The following is a 17,083-nucleotide window of genomic DNA, read 5'->3' as shown; positions in this document are numbered from 1 at the left end:
TGGGAGAAGGGCTTTGGCTTTATTCAATGCTGTCAAAGCCACAGCTAGGCCACAGCTGCATTACCAGCTCCTTCGGGGCTCGTCTGGCAGGGCCACAGCAGGCTCCTCTCCACGGTGCCCTGTCCTTGTGCCATCCAGCGCAGCTCACAGAGAGACACCCATCAGATTCACTGGTCGCCCGCTGTAGCGCTTGGAGATATCCTCTTCAATCTAGAGGACAGAGCCACAAGATCAGGGAGTGCTCAGATGCAGCCTGGGGACAGCAGCAGATGCTAGGAAGGGCGACCTGGCTCCGAGGACCAGGACAAAGGGGAGGGGGCCCCCGGGGATAGCCAACTCCATCCCAGGACAGTCCCTCTCTGCCCCTCACCAGTTTCTGGAGCTCCTTCGTCTTCTCCAGCAGGCGGTCGAGTTTGGGCTCCAAGGCACCCTGCTCTGCCAGTGCCTCCTGCCGCTTCTGGCTCATCAGCTCCTTCTTCACCACCAGCAGCTCTGCCTGCTTCAGCTTCTGCCGGAGAAGCTCACTTACACGGTCCACATACCTGTATCAGGAGAATCAGGACCTCTGCCACTCCCAGAGCCAGCGCCTCTATTGCCCACCCGGGCACCACCCCTGCCCCAGGATTTCCAGCACCTCCATCACAGCTCCCAGGAGAGCCAGGACCTCCAGCTGTGCCCACCCCCCACTCCCCAAGCCCCAGGGTCCCCCAGTCCCTGTGCTATTCCTTGCCCAGCCCCAACCCCTGTCCTCACAGGCAGCCCCGACCTGGGGGACGCGAGGATCATGAAGAGGTGCTGCATGCGGCGGGTGCTGAGCTGGCCGACGAGGGCCTGGGTGGTGGCCAGCAGGGAGCCCACGTGGGCGCAGGTCTGGCCCTGCAGCATGGCAGGGGCCAGCTGGAACTGGCTCACAGCCAGGACATCGGCCTCCTCGCCCATCTCCACCAGGCGCTGCGACAGGAACAGTTCCAGCTGCAGGGACAGGGGCAGGGAGTTGGGGGGATGCTCCAGGGCATGGAGGGACACAGGTATTGGGACTCCTGGCTCCTCTCCCAGGCTCTGATGTCCCCAGGCTGGTGTGAGCCAAAGGGACCAGAGCTCCTGGGTTCTCCCCAGCACAGTCCTGGAGCACAAGGAGTTGTTTGTCCCTGTGCTTCCATTTCGGGGCAGCAGCAGAGCTATTGCTTACTTGGACTCCAGCCCCGAATGGCTGAAGGCTGAGAGCCCAGCCGGCCGCTGAGCTGCACTCACCTCCATGAGCTCATCAATGAACTGGCTCCGAGTCTCAGGGTTCTCCAGGAGCGTCAGGGCGTCGGAGCCACAGGCGACCCCCTCCGGCACTAGGGGACAAGCTGGGGTGAGGCGGGCAGGAAAGCAGCAGGGAAAAGATCTCTGCAGCTGCAACAAACCCCAGTCTGGACTCACAGGAGAGCCCTGCACTCTCCAGGCACCTTGCAGCCTTTTGCTCCAGGCCCAGTTAGGCCTTCTTGCACAGCCAGTGTACCCAAGGTCACTGGAAGCACGAAAGGGGGTGTAAAGGCAGGGTGGGTGCTGCCTGCCTGGTCGCCATGCCCATCAGAACCCCTTGTGCCCCTCTGTGGCTATGCTCACCCTCAGTGCCAGCCTCCAGAACTGTGATCTGCACCCCATCGCTTTCACCGTCTCCCCAGTCAATGCCATCATCCTGCTGCAGAAGAAGGGTGCCCTGTGAGACGGGGCTGCCTGTGACACCTGTGTCCCCAGCCCAGGCCTGGAGCAGGTCCAGGCTGTGCAGCTGGTGGTGACGTACTTGTGGGCTGGGCTCCAGCACAATCCCCCAGTCAATCTCCTCAGCCTGGACTCCCCCGTCTGCAGCAGCACTGTCACTGCCTGGGGTCGGCTCCAGTGTGAAGTCTCCCCAGTCAATCTGCAGCGAGAAAAGCAAAGAGACCCTGAAATAGCCTTGGCCGTGTCCTGGGGCTGCAACACCTGTCCTCAGCTGGAAACTGTGACCATTTCCTCTCCAGCTCTGTTAGATGTTGCCTCCATGGTCCCACTGCTCCCTGGCCACAAGCTGCCGTGGTCCCAAGAGGCCTTTGCTTTGCTGCACAAATAGACATTGCAGAAAGACAGTGAGAACCCCTCAGAGAGGCATATCCCCACCAAAAGACGCAGCTACCACTGGGTGTAGCACATGCCCACTACCCTAGCACTCTAGGGCCAGCTGGGGCAGAGAAAAATTGCCTTTCGGGGGTTCTCCACACCTAGAAGCCTCCCAAGCCCCTCCTCAGCCTGGGGAAGATCAAAGCTGAAAAGTGAACGCAGGAGACCCAGTGTTTACAGCCTGCAGGGCAAGATCAGGCTCTTCACAGCTGGTCCTCTGGCTCCTGTATTTTGAGCTCTCCCCTATGCCACCCCAACAACGCTACTCTGCCCCGACTGGTCAGACGTACCGCATCCTCCTTTGGCTGCTCTGGCACCTCCTCCATCTCTGGCCGCTCCACTCGCATGGGCTCGAGCCCAGTCCTCCACTCATAGACAGTTGTGTTGCCTTGCTTCACCACGTGCCGCAGCAGGGGCACCACCTGCTCTGCAGAGCTAGGAGACACCGCGAGGACGTGGGTGCCAGGCCCAGAGCAGGGGGTTCCTAACAGCCTCGGGAAAAGCCCTGGCCCAGGTGCAGCTGGAAAACCTCCCAGCCGAACCTGCTGTCACTACACGACAGGGACCCGCAGAGGGAAAGATTGGGGCCTGCCCCTGCAGCTCCGCACCCAGCCCTTGCCCACCTCTCGCACACAAACTCCACGCAGGCCTGGTACAGCTCGATGGCCTCTGAGAGCGCGCTGGCTCCCGCCCCGATCTCAGCTAGCAGTGATGGCAGGTCCTTCACCAAGGCCAGCAGCTCTTGGCGCACATTGTCCCCCTGTGGGGCGCAAACAGAGACAGATCAGGGCGGCAAGCGGGGAAGCTCGAGGCCGGGGGCACCCCCTGGAGAAGCCTGCAAAAAGGGAAGGTGGGCCCTGGGGTCTCCCTGCAAACCTCGGCTCTTCCCACAGGCAAGAGGGCACCGTGGGAACATCCTCTGGGACAAGGAGTCCTGCAACAGGGCTGGGATCTGCTGGGCCCATCCAGGTCAGAACAGACCTTGGAGGACCTCAGGGACCTTGGAGAAGAGACCTCAGGGAGCCGTCTGCCAGAAGAAGGCTTGGTGGGGAGATGGCACGGCAGGGGCATCTCTGCAGCAGGGCTTGTTCGAGTCTGGGGGTCAGGGGAACTCACGGTGATGCCGTACTGCTTGCAGGAGGCATAGAAACGCTCCCTCAGTTCAGCCGCCCCCAGCTGACACTCCTCCTCGCGGCGGGCGAAGTCCTGCTGGGCCTGCTGGCACCGGCTGATCTGCTTCTTCAATGAGGGGATCTCGTAGCTGACGCTGCGCACCAGGAGACTGGCCAGCTCGGCTGCAGGAGGGGCAGGGAAGGCTCTGAGATGCCGCCGTGTCCCCACCCCGTGGGCTCCCTCGCCACCTTGAGGGGCTGCCCACCCCATCCTCATCCCAGCTGCAAGACCAAAGGCCACCCACGCCCTGTAGACTCCCCCAAGGGGCTTTCTAGAGCCCACTGGGGAAAGCCGGAGAAGCAAGGGAGCTGCCTTACCCAGGTAGGTGTTCTCCTTCTCGTAGAGGGACACAATCTCCTGCCAGTCCTGGGGAGGAAGGAGCAGAGAGTGGGAGAGGCTGCAAACACACCAGCTGCTGGCAGACACACGGCCCTGGCGCCCGTGCTCACCTTCATGCGCTGGGATGAATAGCGCCCGAAGAGGTTCTTGGTGGAGGCCTCAGTGCCCTTGAGGATCTCTACAATCCTCAGGCAGTGGAAGTAGTGGATGTCTGCATTGGAGGGAAAGACACAGTCGCTGCAGAGCCAGCGATGCCTGGCGGGTCCTGCCTTGCTCCCAGCCCAGCCCATCGAGTACAGGCCCAGGAAAGGGCTGTGTTGCTGGCTCTCCATCTCCTCCTTGCTCAGCAAAGCTTGTTGTAAGCAAAGCCCTCGAGAAAAGGCTCCAGGTCCAAGAGCTATTGCTGCTGCCCATGTCCCTGGCTCTCCACGGCACCCCAGCCCCGCAAAGCCATGCTTTACTCACGGGACCCTGTGAGGAGCTGCTTTATCTCCTCGTTCTCCGGCATGTCTTGGATGGCCCCGTTGATCTTCTCGCGGATCACCAGCACCTGGCTCTGCCATTTGAGGTTGCAGTGTCTCCTGTCCACCAGCCAGTCTGCAGGCGGGAGGGAGATGGGTGGTGAGCAGGGCTGGGGTCCTGTGGGGGGCTGCACAAAGCCAGCGGGGGGGGGGGGGAGGGGTTGCTCCCCCACATCAGGGCAGTGCTACAGCCCAAGATGGAGGGGTAGAGCAGTTCGTAGCAAGGTGGCCAGGGCACCCCATCGCCTCCGAGCAGAGGGGACAGACACAAAGGCCTCTCAGACCCGGGAAGGGCCTGACGGGGGGAAGAGGAGACTCACCCCGCTCCTGCCTGGGCTAGGGCAGCGGAGGTGCCAGCGTGGTGCCAAGAGAGGCAGTGCTGCCCCCCGACATGCTGCCCAGAGGGGGCAACAAACCCACCGGGAGAGCAGGACATAAGCAACACAGCACCCAGGAAGGGCCCGGCTCCCTGGACACCCCATGGCCGCACACCAGGGTGCCCCAGTACAGTGATCTCCCACCTCCAGCCCACACTTCAGGGTGCCCCTGCCCAGCGAACCCCCCTCCCCGACGCCAGCCCCCAGCCTGGGGCACCACTGCCTGGTGGGAAGGACGAGGCAGAGCGGTGCCATACCCAGGAGCTTGCTGGTCTGGATGTCGATGGGCAGGTTCTGGTAGTCCTGGGAGAGAGCGGCGTGGTGAGGACGAAACGGCCGCGGCACGACATGACGGAGCGAGCCCTGGACGGCCTGGCCTGGCCTGGCCCGACCTGGCCTGGCCTGGCCTCGCCCGGGCCCCAGCCCCCCTGCCTGGGCCTGGCCCTACTGTGTCTTACCCGGGCCTGGCCTGGCCTGGCCTGGCCTGGCCTGGCCTAGGAAAGCCTACCCGGGCCGGACCTCCCCTTCCCGGGCCTGGGCCTGGGCCTGGGCCCCTCGCCAGGGCCGGGCCCCGTCGGCCGCCCCCTCCCCCACCTGCATGCCGCCCCGCCGACCGCTCCACTTCCGCTTCCGCTTCCCCCGGGCCGTTCCGTCCGCGCCCCGCCCCCGGCGCTGAGGCCAATCCCCGCGCGCGGCCGCGGCTTTCCGGCCAATCGGAGCGCGCCCTCGCACCCCGGCTGTGCCCCGCCTCCGCCAATCAGAAAGAAGCGAGGAGGGATTGGGGGAGGGGCAAGGGAGGAAAGAAACAAAGCCACGTGCCGGCGCCTCGATTGGCCGGCAGGAGTGCGCGGAGGGGAGGGGTCGGCCAATCAGGACGGGCGCCGACGGGGCGCGCGCGCGCAGTGCGGAGCCGCGGGAGCCCCCGGCGCGGCGGCGGCGGCGGCGGGCGCGGCACGTGGCGGGGGCTGCGGCGGGCCGGTGCCTGCGGGACCGCAGCGAGGGGCGGGGCGGGGCGGGGCGGGGCGGGGGCCTCCAACCGCCCCCGGGCCCCGGCCCCGGCCCGCGGGCCAGAGGGAGCCGGAGGGAGAAGCGGGAACCGGTTCAGCGAGGCTCCGGTTTCGCCTAATCCGCCACCGCCCCCAAAACACCGGCTCTGCCGGGACCGACCGGGGCCCCTCCGTGCCGCCCTCCCCGGGCGGGGAGCGGGGAGTGGGGGCCCCCGCGGGCGAAGCGCCTCCGCGGACCTGCGCCTGCCACCCCACGGGCAGCGGCAGCAAACCGGCGGCGGCCGCGGAAGCGGAGCTGCCCGCGGGGCCGGGAGCAGCCGTCGGGGCTCGGTTATGATTTCGCCCGTCATGAATATTCAGCGCCGGCCTGGCCCGGCCCCCGCTGTTTGCTCAGGCAGGAGCGGTTTGATCTCGGGTTAACCTTGACTCAGAGCAAACAGGGCAGCGACGGGTAGGCGGCACCTGCCCGCCCGCGCGCCTGGGACGGGGGCTGCGGCGCCCCGACCGTCCCGGCGGCCCGCGACCCACCCTCTGGGCCGGCCAGCCAAGCCGCCAGGGCTCTGGACACGCAGGTACGCCGCCGGGGTGCCCCCGGCCTGGAGAAGGACGCGGGAAACCCGAGCTGCCGGCTCCGCGCCTCCACGAACGGGTCCGGTTTGGGTCCGCAGAGCGAGGAAGGGGGGGGAACCGGGGCCTGGGGCGGCCCTAACCCCAGTGCCGATCCGGGCAGCCCGGCTCTTGGGGGCAGGAAGCACCGTCTGCAGCCCAGCGCGTCTCACCTTGGCTTTTAATGATCTTCTCCAAGCTTTAGCTGTGCCCGGGGATGCCGGCGCTGCCCCCAGGGCCTGGGCTTGCCGTGAGCGACACGGGCACCGCTCTGCCAAAGATGCTGCCCGTGAGAGCGGGGCCCGTGTGTCCATAGGGATCAGCAGGGCAGGGGACACGGAAAGGGGTCCAGTCACTCGGATCTGCGGGGTCAGTCGCTGGCACCATGTGGGCACGGAGCCAGGTTGTCTCCTGCCACCAGGACAGGGATCAGAGCGCTGGAAATCCCCTCCCTCCCCGCACCCGGGGAAATGTTTAACTCCGTGGTGGAGCGTCTGGGAGCTGCCTGCCCTGGAGCCACGCTCGGCACGAAGCCGTTTCCCGGCTGCGATGGCACAGTGACAGCAGCCGGGGCGCGGGCACTCCTTCCCTTCCCTTCCCTGCAGCAGGAGCAGGGCTGGGTGAGCAGAAAACAGCAACCTCCGGGCTGCAGCCTCGCCGCTGCCATGCGGGAGAACCTAGGTGACAACCGGGCAGGGAACCTGCGCACCTCCCCGGTTCCTGGTTCCCGTTCCTGTTTGCTCACGGGGCTCGTTGGGTGTAAGAGCATCATCTCCGCTGATACCTCTCGGGCCCTGCTGCCCCGAGCCCCGGTGCCGAACGAGAGCACAGCTGTAGAGGAAGCGGGAGGCAGCAGGCAGGAGTCCTGGTGGGGCCGTTCCCTGCACCAGGTACCCAAGAGAAGGCAGAGGTTGGAGCTACCTCGCTCAAGACGAGCGGCACGAACGCGTGCCGTGGGGCAGGACGCGGCGAAGCCCAGGGGCCCGGCAGCGGCGCTGGCCGGAGCAGTGGCACCGGGCTGCTGGCAGCGACCGGAGGTGCCAGCCTGCCTCGCAGCAAGTTGATGTGGGTGCGAGGGGAGCCGTGGGTCCAAGGGAAGCAGGGCGGATCTGGGCCGGTTCTGCTCATGGCCAACGAGATCCCCAAACGATGAGAAGGAAACAGCTCAGAAACCTGGCTAGGGAAACGCTGCTGGGCTTCGTGCACACGGGGACTGTAAAAGAAAGCCTGTGTCCTGCCAAAACGGCCAGGGAGCTTGTCTCCCTGCTCCAGAGCACATCCCTGTAAGCTCTGGGGCCAGGGGGACCGTCAAAGAGGAACCACCCAAGGAACGTGACTAAGAGGGAAAGCAAATCTGAAAAAGGCTCAGGTAACATCTCCATCTTCCTTTTAGACCTGAGCTCTTTCTGGTGGCGGCCGTGGAGGGGCAGAGATGGCAGAGAACCACAGCTGGTGGAAGCTGACCTTCCTGAGGAAGCGAAAATCCATGCCCAAGGTGCTGTATGAGAGCCCGGATATCTATGCCAGCGAGACACAGGAGGGTTCGGGCAGTGAAGAACCGCCTGACTTCACTGCTCGCCTGGAGAAGATCGTGGATAAGAACAGCAAGGGCAAACATGTAAAGGTCTCCAACTCGGGCCGCTTCAAGGAGAAGAAGAAAGTGCGGGCCACGCTGGCTGAGAACCCCAACCTCTGTGCAGCTGGCGAGCGGGAGGAGAAATGAGGCTGCAAGAAGGGTTGTGGAAGGGGGCAAAGACCCAGAGGACCGATGCCCTCCTGCCACAACCATGGACTCCCAAACCCAGCTTGACTCAGTCCCATCTGTGGACGACGGACCAAGCGGGCAGGGGCTTGTGCCGCAGGGCTGGCGGGCCTCATCCCACCAGGCGCTTAGGAAGGAAAAAAGGACTTGGATATTATTTAAGGAAATAACAACCCTATTTAAACTCAGCCCCACGGGGTGATCGCTGCGGGCTCACAGCACTACAAGGGCAAATGGACAGGGCGGAGGGCTGTGGCTTCTCGCGGCACAGGGAATCCCTGCGCTGGGAAAGAGGAGAAAGAGCCGGTTGCAGCAGGCAGCCGCACTGCAAGGGTCCGGGCTGGGGCGCAGAGCCCAGGAGCGGCCAGGCAAGTGCCTGAGGCTGAAGCTGGGACTTTGCCTCCATGTCCCTGAGCAGAACAGATACAGGTGACAAAGTCTCTAGGGCAGGACAGTCTAACTGGTTCATACTGGGATGAGGACACTAGTCTCAGCTTGGACACTCGCTGTGCACCATTGCAGCCCGTCGCTCCCCAGCTCTGCCTGGGTTCTCTCTTGAGCGCAACGGTTCCTCTCCTGCTTTTCACTTCTGCGGAGGTGCGACCCCCAGGAAACCCCCTGCTCGGCTCCAGACGAACATCACTGCTTTGGTGGCCATCCCCATATGCTCGGTGCTCCAGGGAGCACGCACAAGGTCACCGACACCACGGTCCTTCAGGGCAGTCGCACCCAGACCGGGCCCGTTTGCACTGATCTTCGCACCGCTGAATTCAGCCTGTTCCCAGGAGACGCCCCAGAGCCAACACTGCGCAACGTGCCGCTTCCCTCCCTTTGCGGGAATAACTGCGGCTGGCAAACGGCCCCAGGACCGCTCTGCTGCAGTGACTCCAGAGGGTTCTGCTCTCTGCCGTATTCCCACTCGGAATTGGCTTTCGGAGCAGGCTGCTAAGCTGGGAATCGCCCTCTGCTCCCAGAAAAAGGTGATCGCTAACTGTGGCAGTGGAGACGGACCCAGCTCAGGAGGGCTGGAGGGAGCCACGAAGAAGGCTCGTCTCACAAGCCCCTGTTCTCATTCGTTTCTCAGAAGCCAAGTCTTTTGTAAGCTCTTGCTACTGTTCTTTGTTAATAAAGCAGGTCTGGAAACAAAGGGAGCTCAGTGCCTGCTCCACGCGGTCGCCTCGGGCACGGCGCAGATGGGAGAGCTTCGCTGGGGGAGACGGAGGAATTGCAGCTCGGCTCTCCCGCCCCGTCCCCGTGCCCCTCCCGGCCTGGTAGGGGACGGCGATGGCAGGCGGCGAGCATGCACCGCTCCCTGGCTTCGGTGGCACCTCGGTGAGCGGCCATCGTAGCTGGCTCGGTGTGGCCATCGTAGCGCCGAGCAGGACGACGGGGCCCGGAGCCGGCTGGTCCCGGAGCCGGCTCGGCCCCGGCTCAGCTCGCCTTGCGGGATCTACAGAAAAGCAGCAGCTTCAGAGCAGGCTGTAGCTCCGTAGCGCAGGGAGCGGTGCCAGCCGCTGCCAACGCGTCCAGGCAGGGAATCCCCGACCCTGCCACAGCGCGCACACACACCCCACGCGCGCTGACCTGGTGCTCTCCTCCCGCGCCCAGCGCTGCCTTCTCCTCCGGGCAGGATCCGGGGGCAGGAGGGCGCAGGCAGGGACGCGAGGGAGGGGGCTGTCACCCGCACCCCCAGCCCAGGCACAGCCTTGTGCCGGGAGCTCCCCCCGCTCTTTCTCAGGAGCGGGGAGCGGCCGCACCTGAAGTCAACAGGAAAAAAGCAGCGACTTTCCAGCTGTTATAAAAGCCGGATTGTGCCAAGTGCAGCGATTCGAACTCCTCTTCCCCGGGGCGCAAACCCTTCGCCAGGGTAAGTGGCGGCCGCCGGGCTTCCCGGCAGCCTTCGCCCTGTTTGCTCACTAAACACCCGCGGGTTCACAACGTGCTCTTTGTCCCGCGCTGGCAACGCCGGAGGGTTCCTGCCCGAAAGGGAAGGGAGGAAGAGGGGGAGGAGGAGGAGAAAGTCGAGTGCTCTGAGCCATCCGACAACGAGGAAGTGCAGCAGGCGCCAAACTGCTCGTTTACAGCCCTCGTGATGGCATCCGGGCTCCGGCCGTGCTCCCGAAAGCTGCGGGGGTGCCGGAGGCGTGTGGCTGCGCGGACCCCCCCCGGCTCGGCGATGGGGCCGGGCTGCCCTCACCCACTGCAGCGGGTTACGGACGGAGCCGAACAAGCCCTGGAAAAGCCCCCAGCCCCTTGACGGGGCATCGCGCTGCAGGTCTCCACGAGCTGCCCAGTCCCGAGGCTGCCTCTGAAACACCGCTCGAGCTGCCCCGGCACAGACTCTCCTGGCCAGTGCCAGCCCACGGCCGCCAACCCGGACCCCCACGCCGCAGCGCCAGTGCCCAGAGCCTCTCGGGGCCGCAGGGAAACCCTGCAAGGCCAGAGCTGCGGGGCAGAGGTCCAGGCTGGGGGCAGTTACCCTGGGCACGAAGGATCGTCACTGCACCGGCTTTTCCTCTTTTTCTCCCTCTGACAACAGAAAGTTTGGTTAAAGAGAAAACATTAACCACGGCCTTTCCCGCTGTGCGCTCCTGAAGCGGTTCTCTGCTATCTAATTCCGTGGCTGAGCTCATACTCTTGCTTTTCTCCAGTGAGACACTAACTTGTGACCGTTACTGCCCTGCCAGCACTTAGCTGAAACAGCCAGGGGCTTCGGCAGCCACGGACAGGGAGAGAAGCGAGCACCCTCCGGCTTCCCTGATTGCAAACTCCATTTCGATACGGGACTAAGCTAAAAAGACCACGGCTCAGCCCTCGCCTAGGCTGATTCAAGGTGACCGGCACGACTGCAGCAGAGGACAGGCCCAGCGCTCCGCTTTCTATCTGAACCTCATGCCGTAATCTCGACGTGACGCCTCCCAGCGTCCCCACGTCGCCCCTCCTGTCTCACTCCAGGCCACGGAGCGCTAGGGCAGCTCTCAGTGAGGGACGAGTACAGCGGGAAGGGACCAAGGTCGCCTAGTGAGTCAGTGCGACAGCGGCACATCGGGCAGGCGAGGCCACCAGGGCCAGGGCAGCCGGCTTCCCAGAGCCACCGAGCCACCTCGGCTGTTCAGGGTCTCCCCCCCTCGCTCCCTGCAGGGGTTTGCCATTCCTGCCGAGTTTGGCAGAGATTAGGTGGGTTCCCAGCTACGGGGTGCTGCAAGTGAAGGGCACAACAGCACAGGCTTTGATCCTGAGGAGAGCGAGCTAAGTCCAGGCACACTGAGCTAAGCCCATGTGGCTACCGATTTCGTTTGCCTCATGGACCCGGGCCATGCAAATCCAGCACAGCCCTACGTACCGGCAGAGACATGGAGCTGCCCTGGCCCCGTGCCGCCCACCCGGGCCCGGCACGGCAGGGAAAGCACCAACGGGGCAGGAAAGGTGCTGTGTGCCAGGAGAGCCATCCTGCGCTGGGTGCTGGGGCAACCCCCTTCGACTCGCCCGGTGCTAGCACCGTCCTAGACAAGAGGGGGTTGAGCAAAGCCTTTCCTGGACACGGCACTGGGATCCCAGATGCACAGAGGTGCAAAACTTCCCACAAAACCAGCGCTTGCCTCCCCTCCTCCCCACCCCACAGCGGGAGGTGCTGCCTCCGCTCGCCTCCCAGAGCGGCCGGCTGCGCCCTGGCAGGATACCCGGGTCCCGGACCCAGCAAGGAGCCCAGCCCCGGAGGGGACCCCGCAGCGGGAGCGGAGCAGAGCCGAGGCGCTGCGTTCCTTGCCACATCAGAGGGGAGGGAACGATCTTTGCCCGCTGCGAAGTACACACACGTGCCCGGGGCCTGCGCACATTAGGAGGATGCGGCAGGGAGGCAGCAGGGCATTTCTCGCTGCAAAGGACAGCCCCGATATCACGGGAGTAGAACAGGTCCGGGGACCCTTCGTGCCCAGCCTGGCAACTGCCGCAGCCAGCAAAGGCCAGAGTACAATCCTGTCCCGAAAACAAAAGATCGAGAGTGTAAATATGTGCACGGAGCTGGGGGAGGACAAAGGTTATCAGGGACCAGTTTCACTGGGACACAGCCCAAGAGAGCAAGCAAAAGGAGCCAGCGGCTCCCGCGAGGGTCCGCAGCGGCAGGCCGGGCCGCCAGCACCCTCTGCCGGGGTTTCCCGGGCCCGGATCCCCGTCCCAGCGCCAACGCGGGCGGCCGGCTCCCTCTGCCGGAGGGCGCAGCCCGGCCGTTCCCAGCGCCAGCTCCACGTGCGCACGTTAATATTAATATTAACCCAAACCCCAGCGCACAGCTCCGTTCCCATCGGGCTTTATTTTTTTAAACCAAGCTCATACACTTAGCCAGGGGAGGACAAAGAGCAGTGCCCAGGCCACAGGCACCAGTTTGCCGCCAGCCCCGCCAGTATACAACCAGGCTGAGGACTGGGGTCTCGCCGCCCTGCAGAGACAGGACGCGCCCGTGACAACGCACGCAGCCAGCCGCGAACACAGGGCAGCAGCGACATTAAAGCCACAATTAAATACGTTATTGCACAGAATGAGCAAATCGCATGATTCTAGCTAAAAAGAGTGAGACACGATATGGTCCCAGCAGCAGGGCATGACAGGGGGACAGATGGTTCCCTGACAGAGGATTTTCTGGGGTCTCTCATGATACCTGCACAATCATTAACATGATTAATTAACGGCCAGCTGCACTGGGAGCTATTGCTCCCCTCGTGCTGGTGAAAGGAAGCCCACTTCAGGGAGATGAAGATCTTTGGGGCTGGACTCGACAAGAATTTCCCTAGGAACGGCAGAGCAAGGCCAACCTCATTCCCCAGGGCTTGGAGAGGGGCACGCAGGTACGATTGGCAAAGGTAATGTTCCCGATCAGGATAAAACATCTTGAGATCCCCGTAGCCTCACGGGGACAAACGCTCAAACACCCAGCCGCTCTCTCCCCGGTGCGTCATGTGTCCCAGGGGGGCTGAGCTGTCCCGTAGGCGCCGGAAGACGATACGGTCATGCAAGCGGTTGGTTTGGCCCTGCCAGAACTCCACGACGTCTGGCTGCAGGATGTAGCCCCCCCTGGGGGAGAAACACAGGCTGTTAAGGAGGCCCTGCAGGTGGCCCGGGACAGACTGTCCGCACGAGGACGGACCGGCGCAAGGCAGAGGGGGAGAAGCGTGAGATGGTTGCAGGGGGCAGGACACGAATGTCCTGGCCTCTCCGTGCCCCTAGGGCTTCCTCCAGCCAGTGGACGCGCTTCGGATTTTAAGAGACAGGCAAACCCTCAACCCCCCCTGATTAGTGATGACAGGACTCATGACTCACCAGTATGCCGGCTTCGGCACTGCTGTCTCCTTGTACCGCTCCTCCAACTCCGCGTTCTTCCTCCTTAAATACTGCAAGGGTAAGGGACCCGTGGTGAAGCCCCAGAGCACCCCAAGTATGGCAGCGAGGGAGCCTTCGGCCCTGCTGGTCCCCTCCACGCACAATTACTGGGGAACGCTCGGCCATGGGGAGGAACCGGCCCCAGTCCCGCTGTCCCGACACTCCTCACCTCCCTGTCCGGAATGACGGTGCTCTGCTGGCTCACAACAGCCCCAATCTGGCTGCTCTTGGGGCGAGAGTGGAAGTACTGCTCCGATTCCAGCTCTGACAGCCGCTTCACTGAGCCATCGATCCGCACCTATGTGGGCAGGGTCCGACAGGCTAGGGCTACCAGGCTCTGAAGAGCCACGTGAGCTCCCAAGAGAGGCATCACTCTGTTCCCCAACTCTCCTTCCAGGAACGAGGACATTCCCTGTCCTGCCTCACCCACAGAGCTCTGCACTTCTGCCACCACACAAGGAAAGGAAGGGCAAAAGGGAGCCAGGACCCATCCAGTGTCCAAAACCCCCACCTGAATGCACAGGCCCCAAAATCCCACCCCGCATGGGTCAGCCATGGTCATCTAATGCTGTGCCAAAGAACTGATTTATTCCCTCTGCTGCCTCTCTGGTCCCCCAAGCACCCTGCCAACACCAGGGGAAACTACACACCTGCCGGTTGAGGGGCTCCCAGTAAAATACGACCGAAGCAAAGGGATTAGATTCCTGATGCACAGAGCAGGGAGAGGGAAGGAAAGAAACAAGAGAACGTCAGCAAACAAGCAGCACTTCAGACTTTAAAATGTAGAAAAATCATCTAGTTTGCCTAAGCCAGGCCTGCCACGTGCTCTGGGCCTCAGAGCAAGGTAGGTCCAGCCGCGCAGTCCTGGCTCACGGTGGGAGGCAGAGCCTTGACTGAAGCGTGGCCTAGCAGAGGCGCGTCCAGCCCACTCCAGGCACGGAGACAGCCCCCGCCCTCGGCGCGGAGGGGGCTGGAAAGCTGCTGTCACCGCCTTCAGCCAAGTCTCCAGCACACACAGAGCGCTGCTGCACCGGTCCCCAGCAGCGCTCGCTCCTCAGCACTGCTCCCGCCAGCGCGCGGCCCCACTGCAGCCCCCCAGGCTCTTCCACCTGGGGTCTGGAGGCTGCAGCAGCAGCACTCACCAGCTCCTTTCCCTTACGGCTCTCGTGGTTGGTGAAGAAGCGGAAGCCATCCTGCCCAAAGCCCTTCAGCAGCACCATGCGGGCCGAGGGCTTCCCATCCCTGCAGCATGAAGGATGCAACGCTGAGAGCGAGCACAGCCCAAATGTCACCCCAGGCCACGGGCAAGGGAACCCCCCGGCTGCTCAGCAGCAAATCCCACAGCGTTGGGGTAGCTTCGCCCCTTCAGCGCTCCCCTGTGACCCATCACCTGGGTGAAATGCATCTCGAGCCCAGGCCACCTGGACCTGCCATGGTCATGGGCAGCAGAGAAGCCAGTAAGACCAAAGCTGAAGGTGCTACAGGCCATGGCCAGGCCAGCCTCTGGCAGCCTGGGCAGCACTGGGGCATCTCAGGGCACCTCCCAGTGCTTTAGAGAGGTGACAACGTGCCCCGGGCATCACGGACGGCCCTTGCGGAGCAGCCAGCCTCACCTGGTGCAGGTGGCCAAGCACATGGCATTGACCTCCCCGATGTCCGGGCACCGCGCGGCCTCCTCGAACCAGGCCCCGAACTGCTTGATGGGATCGCGGGAGGCCAGGTGCTGCTCCTCAAAGGCCTGGGGACACAACCAGCCACGGGGGGTGGACGGGGGGTCACCGTCATCCCCGGAACACAGGGAGTGTGTCTGGGGGGGGAAGTACCACCTCTGCCCTGGGGAAACATTGGGGGGGGGTCACCCTGCCCCGGGGCCACGGCCAGGGCTGGGGGGTGTCGGTCACCGTGCCCAGGGGACACGGCCAGGGCCGGGGGGGGCCACTCTGTCCCGGGGACACGGCCAGGGCTGGGGGGGATCACCCTGCCCCAGGGCCACGGCCAGGGCTGGGGGGGGTCACCGTGCCCCGGGGACACGGCCAGGGCTGGGGGGGGGTCACCCTGTCCCGGGGACACGGCCAGGGCTGGGGGGGGTCACCCTGCCCCAGGGCCACGGCCAGGGCTGGGGGGGGGGTCACCGTGCCCGGGGGCCACGGCCAGGGCTGGGGGGGGGTCACCGTGCCCCGGGGACACGGCCAGGGCCGGGGGGGGGGAGCGGGGTTCCTCAACCCGGGCCGCCCCCGGGCTGCCCGCCCGCCGGTGCCGCGGCCGCCCTCCCCCCGCCCCCCCGCGGCCCCCCCGGCGCCGCCACCTCCTCATCCCCCCGGTAGCTCTTCCTCAGCGCCCCCAGGTCCATGCCGGAAGCGCCCCCCGCGCCCCGCGCCGGTCCACGGGTGCCGAGCAGGGCCAAGCCGCGCAGCCCCCTCCCAACGGCGGCCGCCGGCATCGCCCCGCCCCTCCAGGGGCGAAGCCCCGCCTACGGCCCCGCCCCCGCCACCTCTCCCCGGCAGCCAATAGGGGGCGGCGAGCGGGCCCCCAATGGGGAGGAGGACGCGGCGCGCTCCCAGCCAATGGGGGAGGCGGCGGGGGCGGGACCCGGAGACCAGGAAATGGTGTCAGGGCTGTAAACAGGCACATGGAGGGGCCCTTAAAGGTACAGTGTCCCCGGGGGGGCGGACGGGGCTGGGGCTGGAACCGGGCACCGGCGGAGCGGGGGCTGCGGGGACACCGGGGGGACAGCGCTGGGGACAAGAGCTGGGGCTGGGGACACGGGGGACACGGGGGGGACAAGGATGGGGTTGGGGCTAGGGGCCGAGGGGACACCGAGGGGACAAGGGCTGGGTTTGGGGACAGGGGACACTGGGGGGACAGGGGGACAGTGATGGGGGGACGGGGCTGGGGAACACTGGGGGGACAAGGGCTAGGGTTGGGGACGGGGGGATGCTGGGGGTCAGGGGGATTCGGGGGGGGGACAGGGGCTGGGGTTGGGGACAGGTCTGGGGACAAGGAGGTGCTGGGGGGACAGGGGCTGGGAGACAGGGCAACACTGAAGGAGTTGGGGGGACACTGGGGGCACAGGGGACACTGTGGGGACAGCGGATATTGAGGGGGGGGCTCAGGCAGGGACTGAGCCCCCCAGGCAGGGGACCCGCTGGGGGACACAGAGGGGGACAGCAGGGGGGCTGGGGGCGCACTGGGCTTGGGGGGAACCGTCCAGGGGACGGAGCGGGCGGAGGTGGAGGGGGGGGACGGGACCCAGGCCGGGGGTCCCTCGCGGCTGGCATCTCCCCGCCAGCTCGCCCTGTCCGCTGCTGGCAGGAGGTGGGCGGCCCGGCTGGGGGCCCCGGTGGGCTCCGGGGGGGTCCCGCACCCTGACGCCCATGGCCGACGGCAGGGCTGAGCCGGGGGCTGCCCAGGGCCCCCGGCCCGAGGGGCAGCAGCGCTCGGGCGGCCGCCCCCGCTGCCCCGGCGCCCAGGACCCCGCGCGCGGCCCGGGACACGGCAGGTAGGAGGAGGCCGCTTCGGCGGTGGCACCGCGGGCGGCTCCCCCCCCACCGGCCCCGGCTCGGGGGCCCGGCGGCCGAGCCCCAAATCCCCGCGGGCTCACGCCTCCGCCTCCCCAGGGCCCTGCTGCGCGCCGAGGACGCCGCGGGCCGCAAGAGAGCCCGGCTCTGCCCCGGCGCCCGCACCGGCCGCCCGCCGGAGCCGCAGAGCCCCCGGGGGCCGCCGTGGGCCGGCCCGCAGCCCCCCACGGCGGCGGTGGCGGCGGCCAGCCCCGGGGCCGGCGCG

General features: G+C 65.6%; 3 protein-coding genes and 1 long non-coding RNA gene across 6 annotated transcripts; 2 read left to right on the top strand and 2 right to left on the bottom strand.

The window, feature by feature from the left end:
• CDK5RAP3 (CDK5 regulatory subunit associated protein 3) lies at positions 1 to 5,198 on the bottom strand. Of its 3 annotated transcripts, none has more exons than XM_062595667.1 (14): positions 5,147 to 5,198; positions 4,810 to 4,855; positions 4,120 to 4,251; positions 3,765 to 3,865; positions 3,633 to 3,681; positions 3,259 to 3,437; positions 2,766 to 2,902; positions 2,433 to 2,577; positions 1,790 to 1,906; positions 1,612 to 1,705; positions 1,252 to 1,340; positions 767 to 972; positions 371 to 542; positions 1 to 210 (listed from the first exon to the last, which is right to left on the bottom strand). In XM_062595667.1, exons 1-14 carry the CDS (start codon positions 5,150 to 5,152, stop codon positions 145 to 147), a joined length of 1,539 nt encoding a protein of 512 aa, XP_062451651.1. In that variant the 5' UTR covers positions 5,153 to 5,198; the 3' UTR covers positions 1 to 144. The 3 variants fall into 3 exon arrangements, with proteins under 3 accessions (XP_062451651.1, XP_062451652.1, XP_062451653.1); XM_062595668.1 differs by having other exon boundaries at positions 1,612 to 1,687; XM_062595669.1 differs by lacking the exon at positions 4,810 to 4,855 and having other exon boundaries at positions 5,147 to 5,197.
• A 621-nt stretch (positions 5,199 to 5,819) lies between these two features.
• On the top strand, positions 5,820 to 9,134 carry PRR15L (proline rich 15 like). Its single transcript, XM_062595784.1, has 2 exons — positions 5,820 to 6,131; positions 7,559 to 9,134. The coding sequence occupies exon 2, from the start codon at positions 7,598 to 7,600 to the stop codon at positions 7,886 to 7,888; it is 291 nt and encodes a 96-aa protein (XP_062451768.1). The 5' UTR covers positions 5,820 to 6,131; positions 7,559 to 7,597; the 3' UTR covers positions 7,889 to 9,134.
• A 3,083-nt stretch (positions 9,135 to 12,217) lies between these two features.
• On the bottom strand, positions 12,218 to 15,814 carry PNPO (pyridoxamine 5'-phosphate oxidase). Its single transcript, XM_062595849.1, has 7 exons — positions 15,606 to 15,814; positions 14,914 to 15,038; positions 14,443 to 14,542; positions 13,951 to 14,004; positions 13,470 to 13,598; positions 13,241 to 13,311; positions 12,218 to 12,994 (listed from the first exon to the last, which is right to left on the bottom strand). The coding sequence occupies exons 1-7, from the start codon at positions 15,738 to 15,740 to the stop codon at positions 12,829 to 12,831; spliced, it is 780 nt and encodes a 259-aa protein (XP_062451833.1). The 5' UTR covers positions 15,741 to 15,814; the 3' UTR covers positions 12,218 to 12,828.
• An 83-nt stretch (positions 15,815 to 15,897) lies between these two features.
• LOC134151376 (uncharacterized) lies at positions 15,898 to 17,038 on the top strand. Its single transcript, XR_009960830.1, has 3 exons — positions 15,898 to 15,947; positions 16,613 to 16,799; positions 16,918 to 17,038. It is a non-coding gene; the product is annotated as an uncharacterized LOC134151376 (long non-coding RNA).
• The last annotated feature ends 45 nt before the right edge of the window (positions 17,039 to 17,083 follow it).

The sequence above is a fragment of the Rhea pennata genome, chromosome 26 (assembly GCF_028389875.1).
Source record: "Rhea pennata isolate bPtePen1 chromosome 26, bPtePen1.pri, whole genome shotgun sequence".
NCBI classification, from domain to species: Eukaryota; Metazoa; Chordata; class Aves; order Rheiformes; family Rheidae; genus Rhea; species Rhea pennata.
The sequence above is the reverse complement of the archived record's forward strand: the minus strand, read 5'-3'. Positions and strand labels throughout refer to the sequence as shown.

Excerpts from the sequence above, each read along its gene's own strand:
- CDK5RAP3 (XM_062595667.1), bottom strand. Across the intron at positions 4,252-4,809 it reads CCAGACCAGCAAGCTCCTGG|ACTGGCTGGTGGACAGGAGA; the intron begins GTATGGCACCGC and ends TCCCGCCTGCAG. Across the intron at positions 973-1,251 it reads TCATTGATGAGCTCATGGAG|CTGGAACTGTTCCTGTCGCA; the intron begins GTGAGTGCAGCT and ends CTGTCCCTGCAG.
- PRR15L (XM_062595784.1), top strand. The coding sequence starts at position 7,598 with ATGGCAGAGAACCACAGCTGGTGGAAGCTGACCTTCCTGAGGAAGCGA.
- PNPO (XM_062595849.1), bottom strand. The coding sequence starts at position 15,740 with ATGCCGGCGGCCGCCGTTGGGAGGGGGCTGCGCGGCTTGGCCCTGCTC. Across the intron at positions 14,543-14,913 it reads TGCTTGGCCACCTGCACCAG|GGATGGGAAGCCCTCGGCCC; the intron begins GTGAGGCTGGCT and ends TTCATGCTGCAG. Across the intron at positions 12,995-13,240 it reads GTGCCGAAGCCGGCATACTG|GGGGGGCTACATCCTGCAGC; the intron begins GTGAGTCATGAG and ends TTTCTCCCCCAG.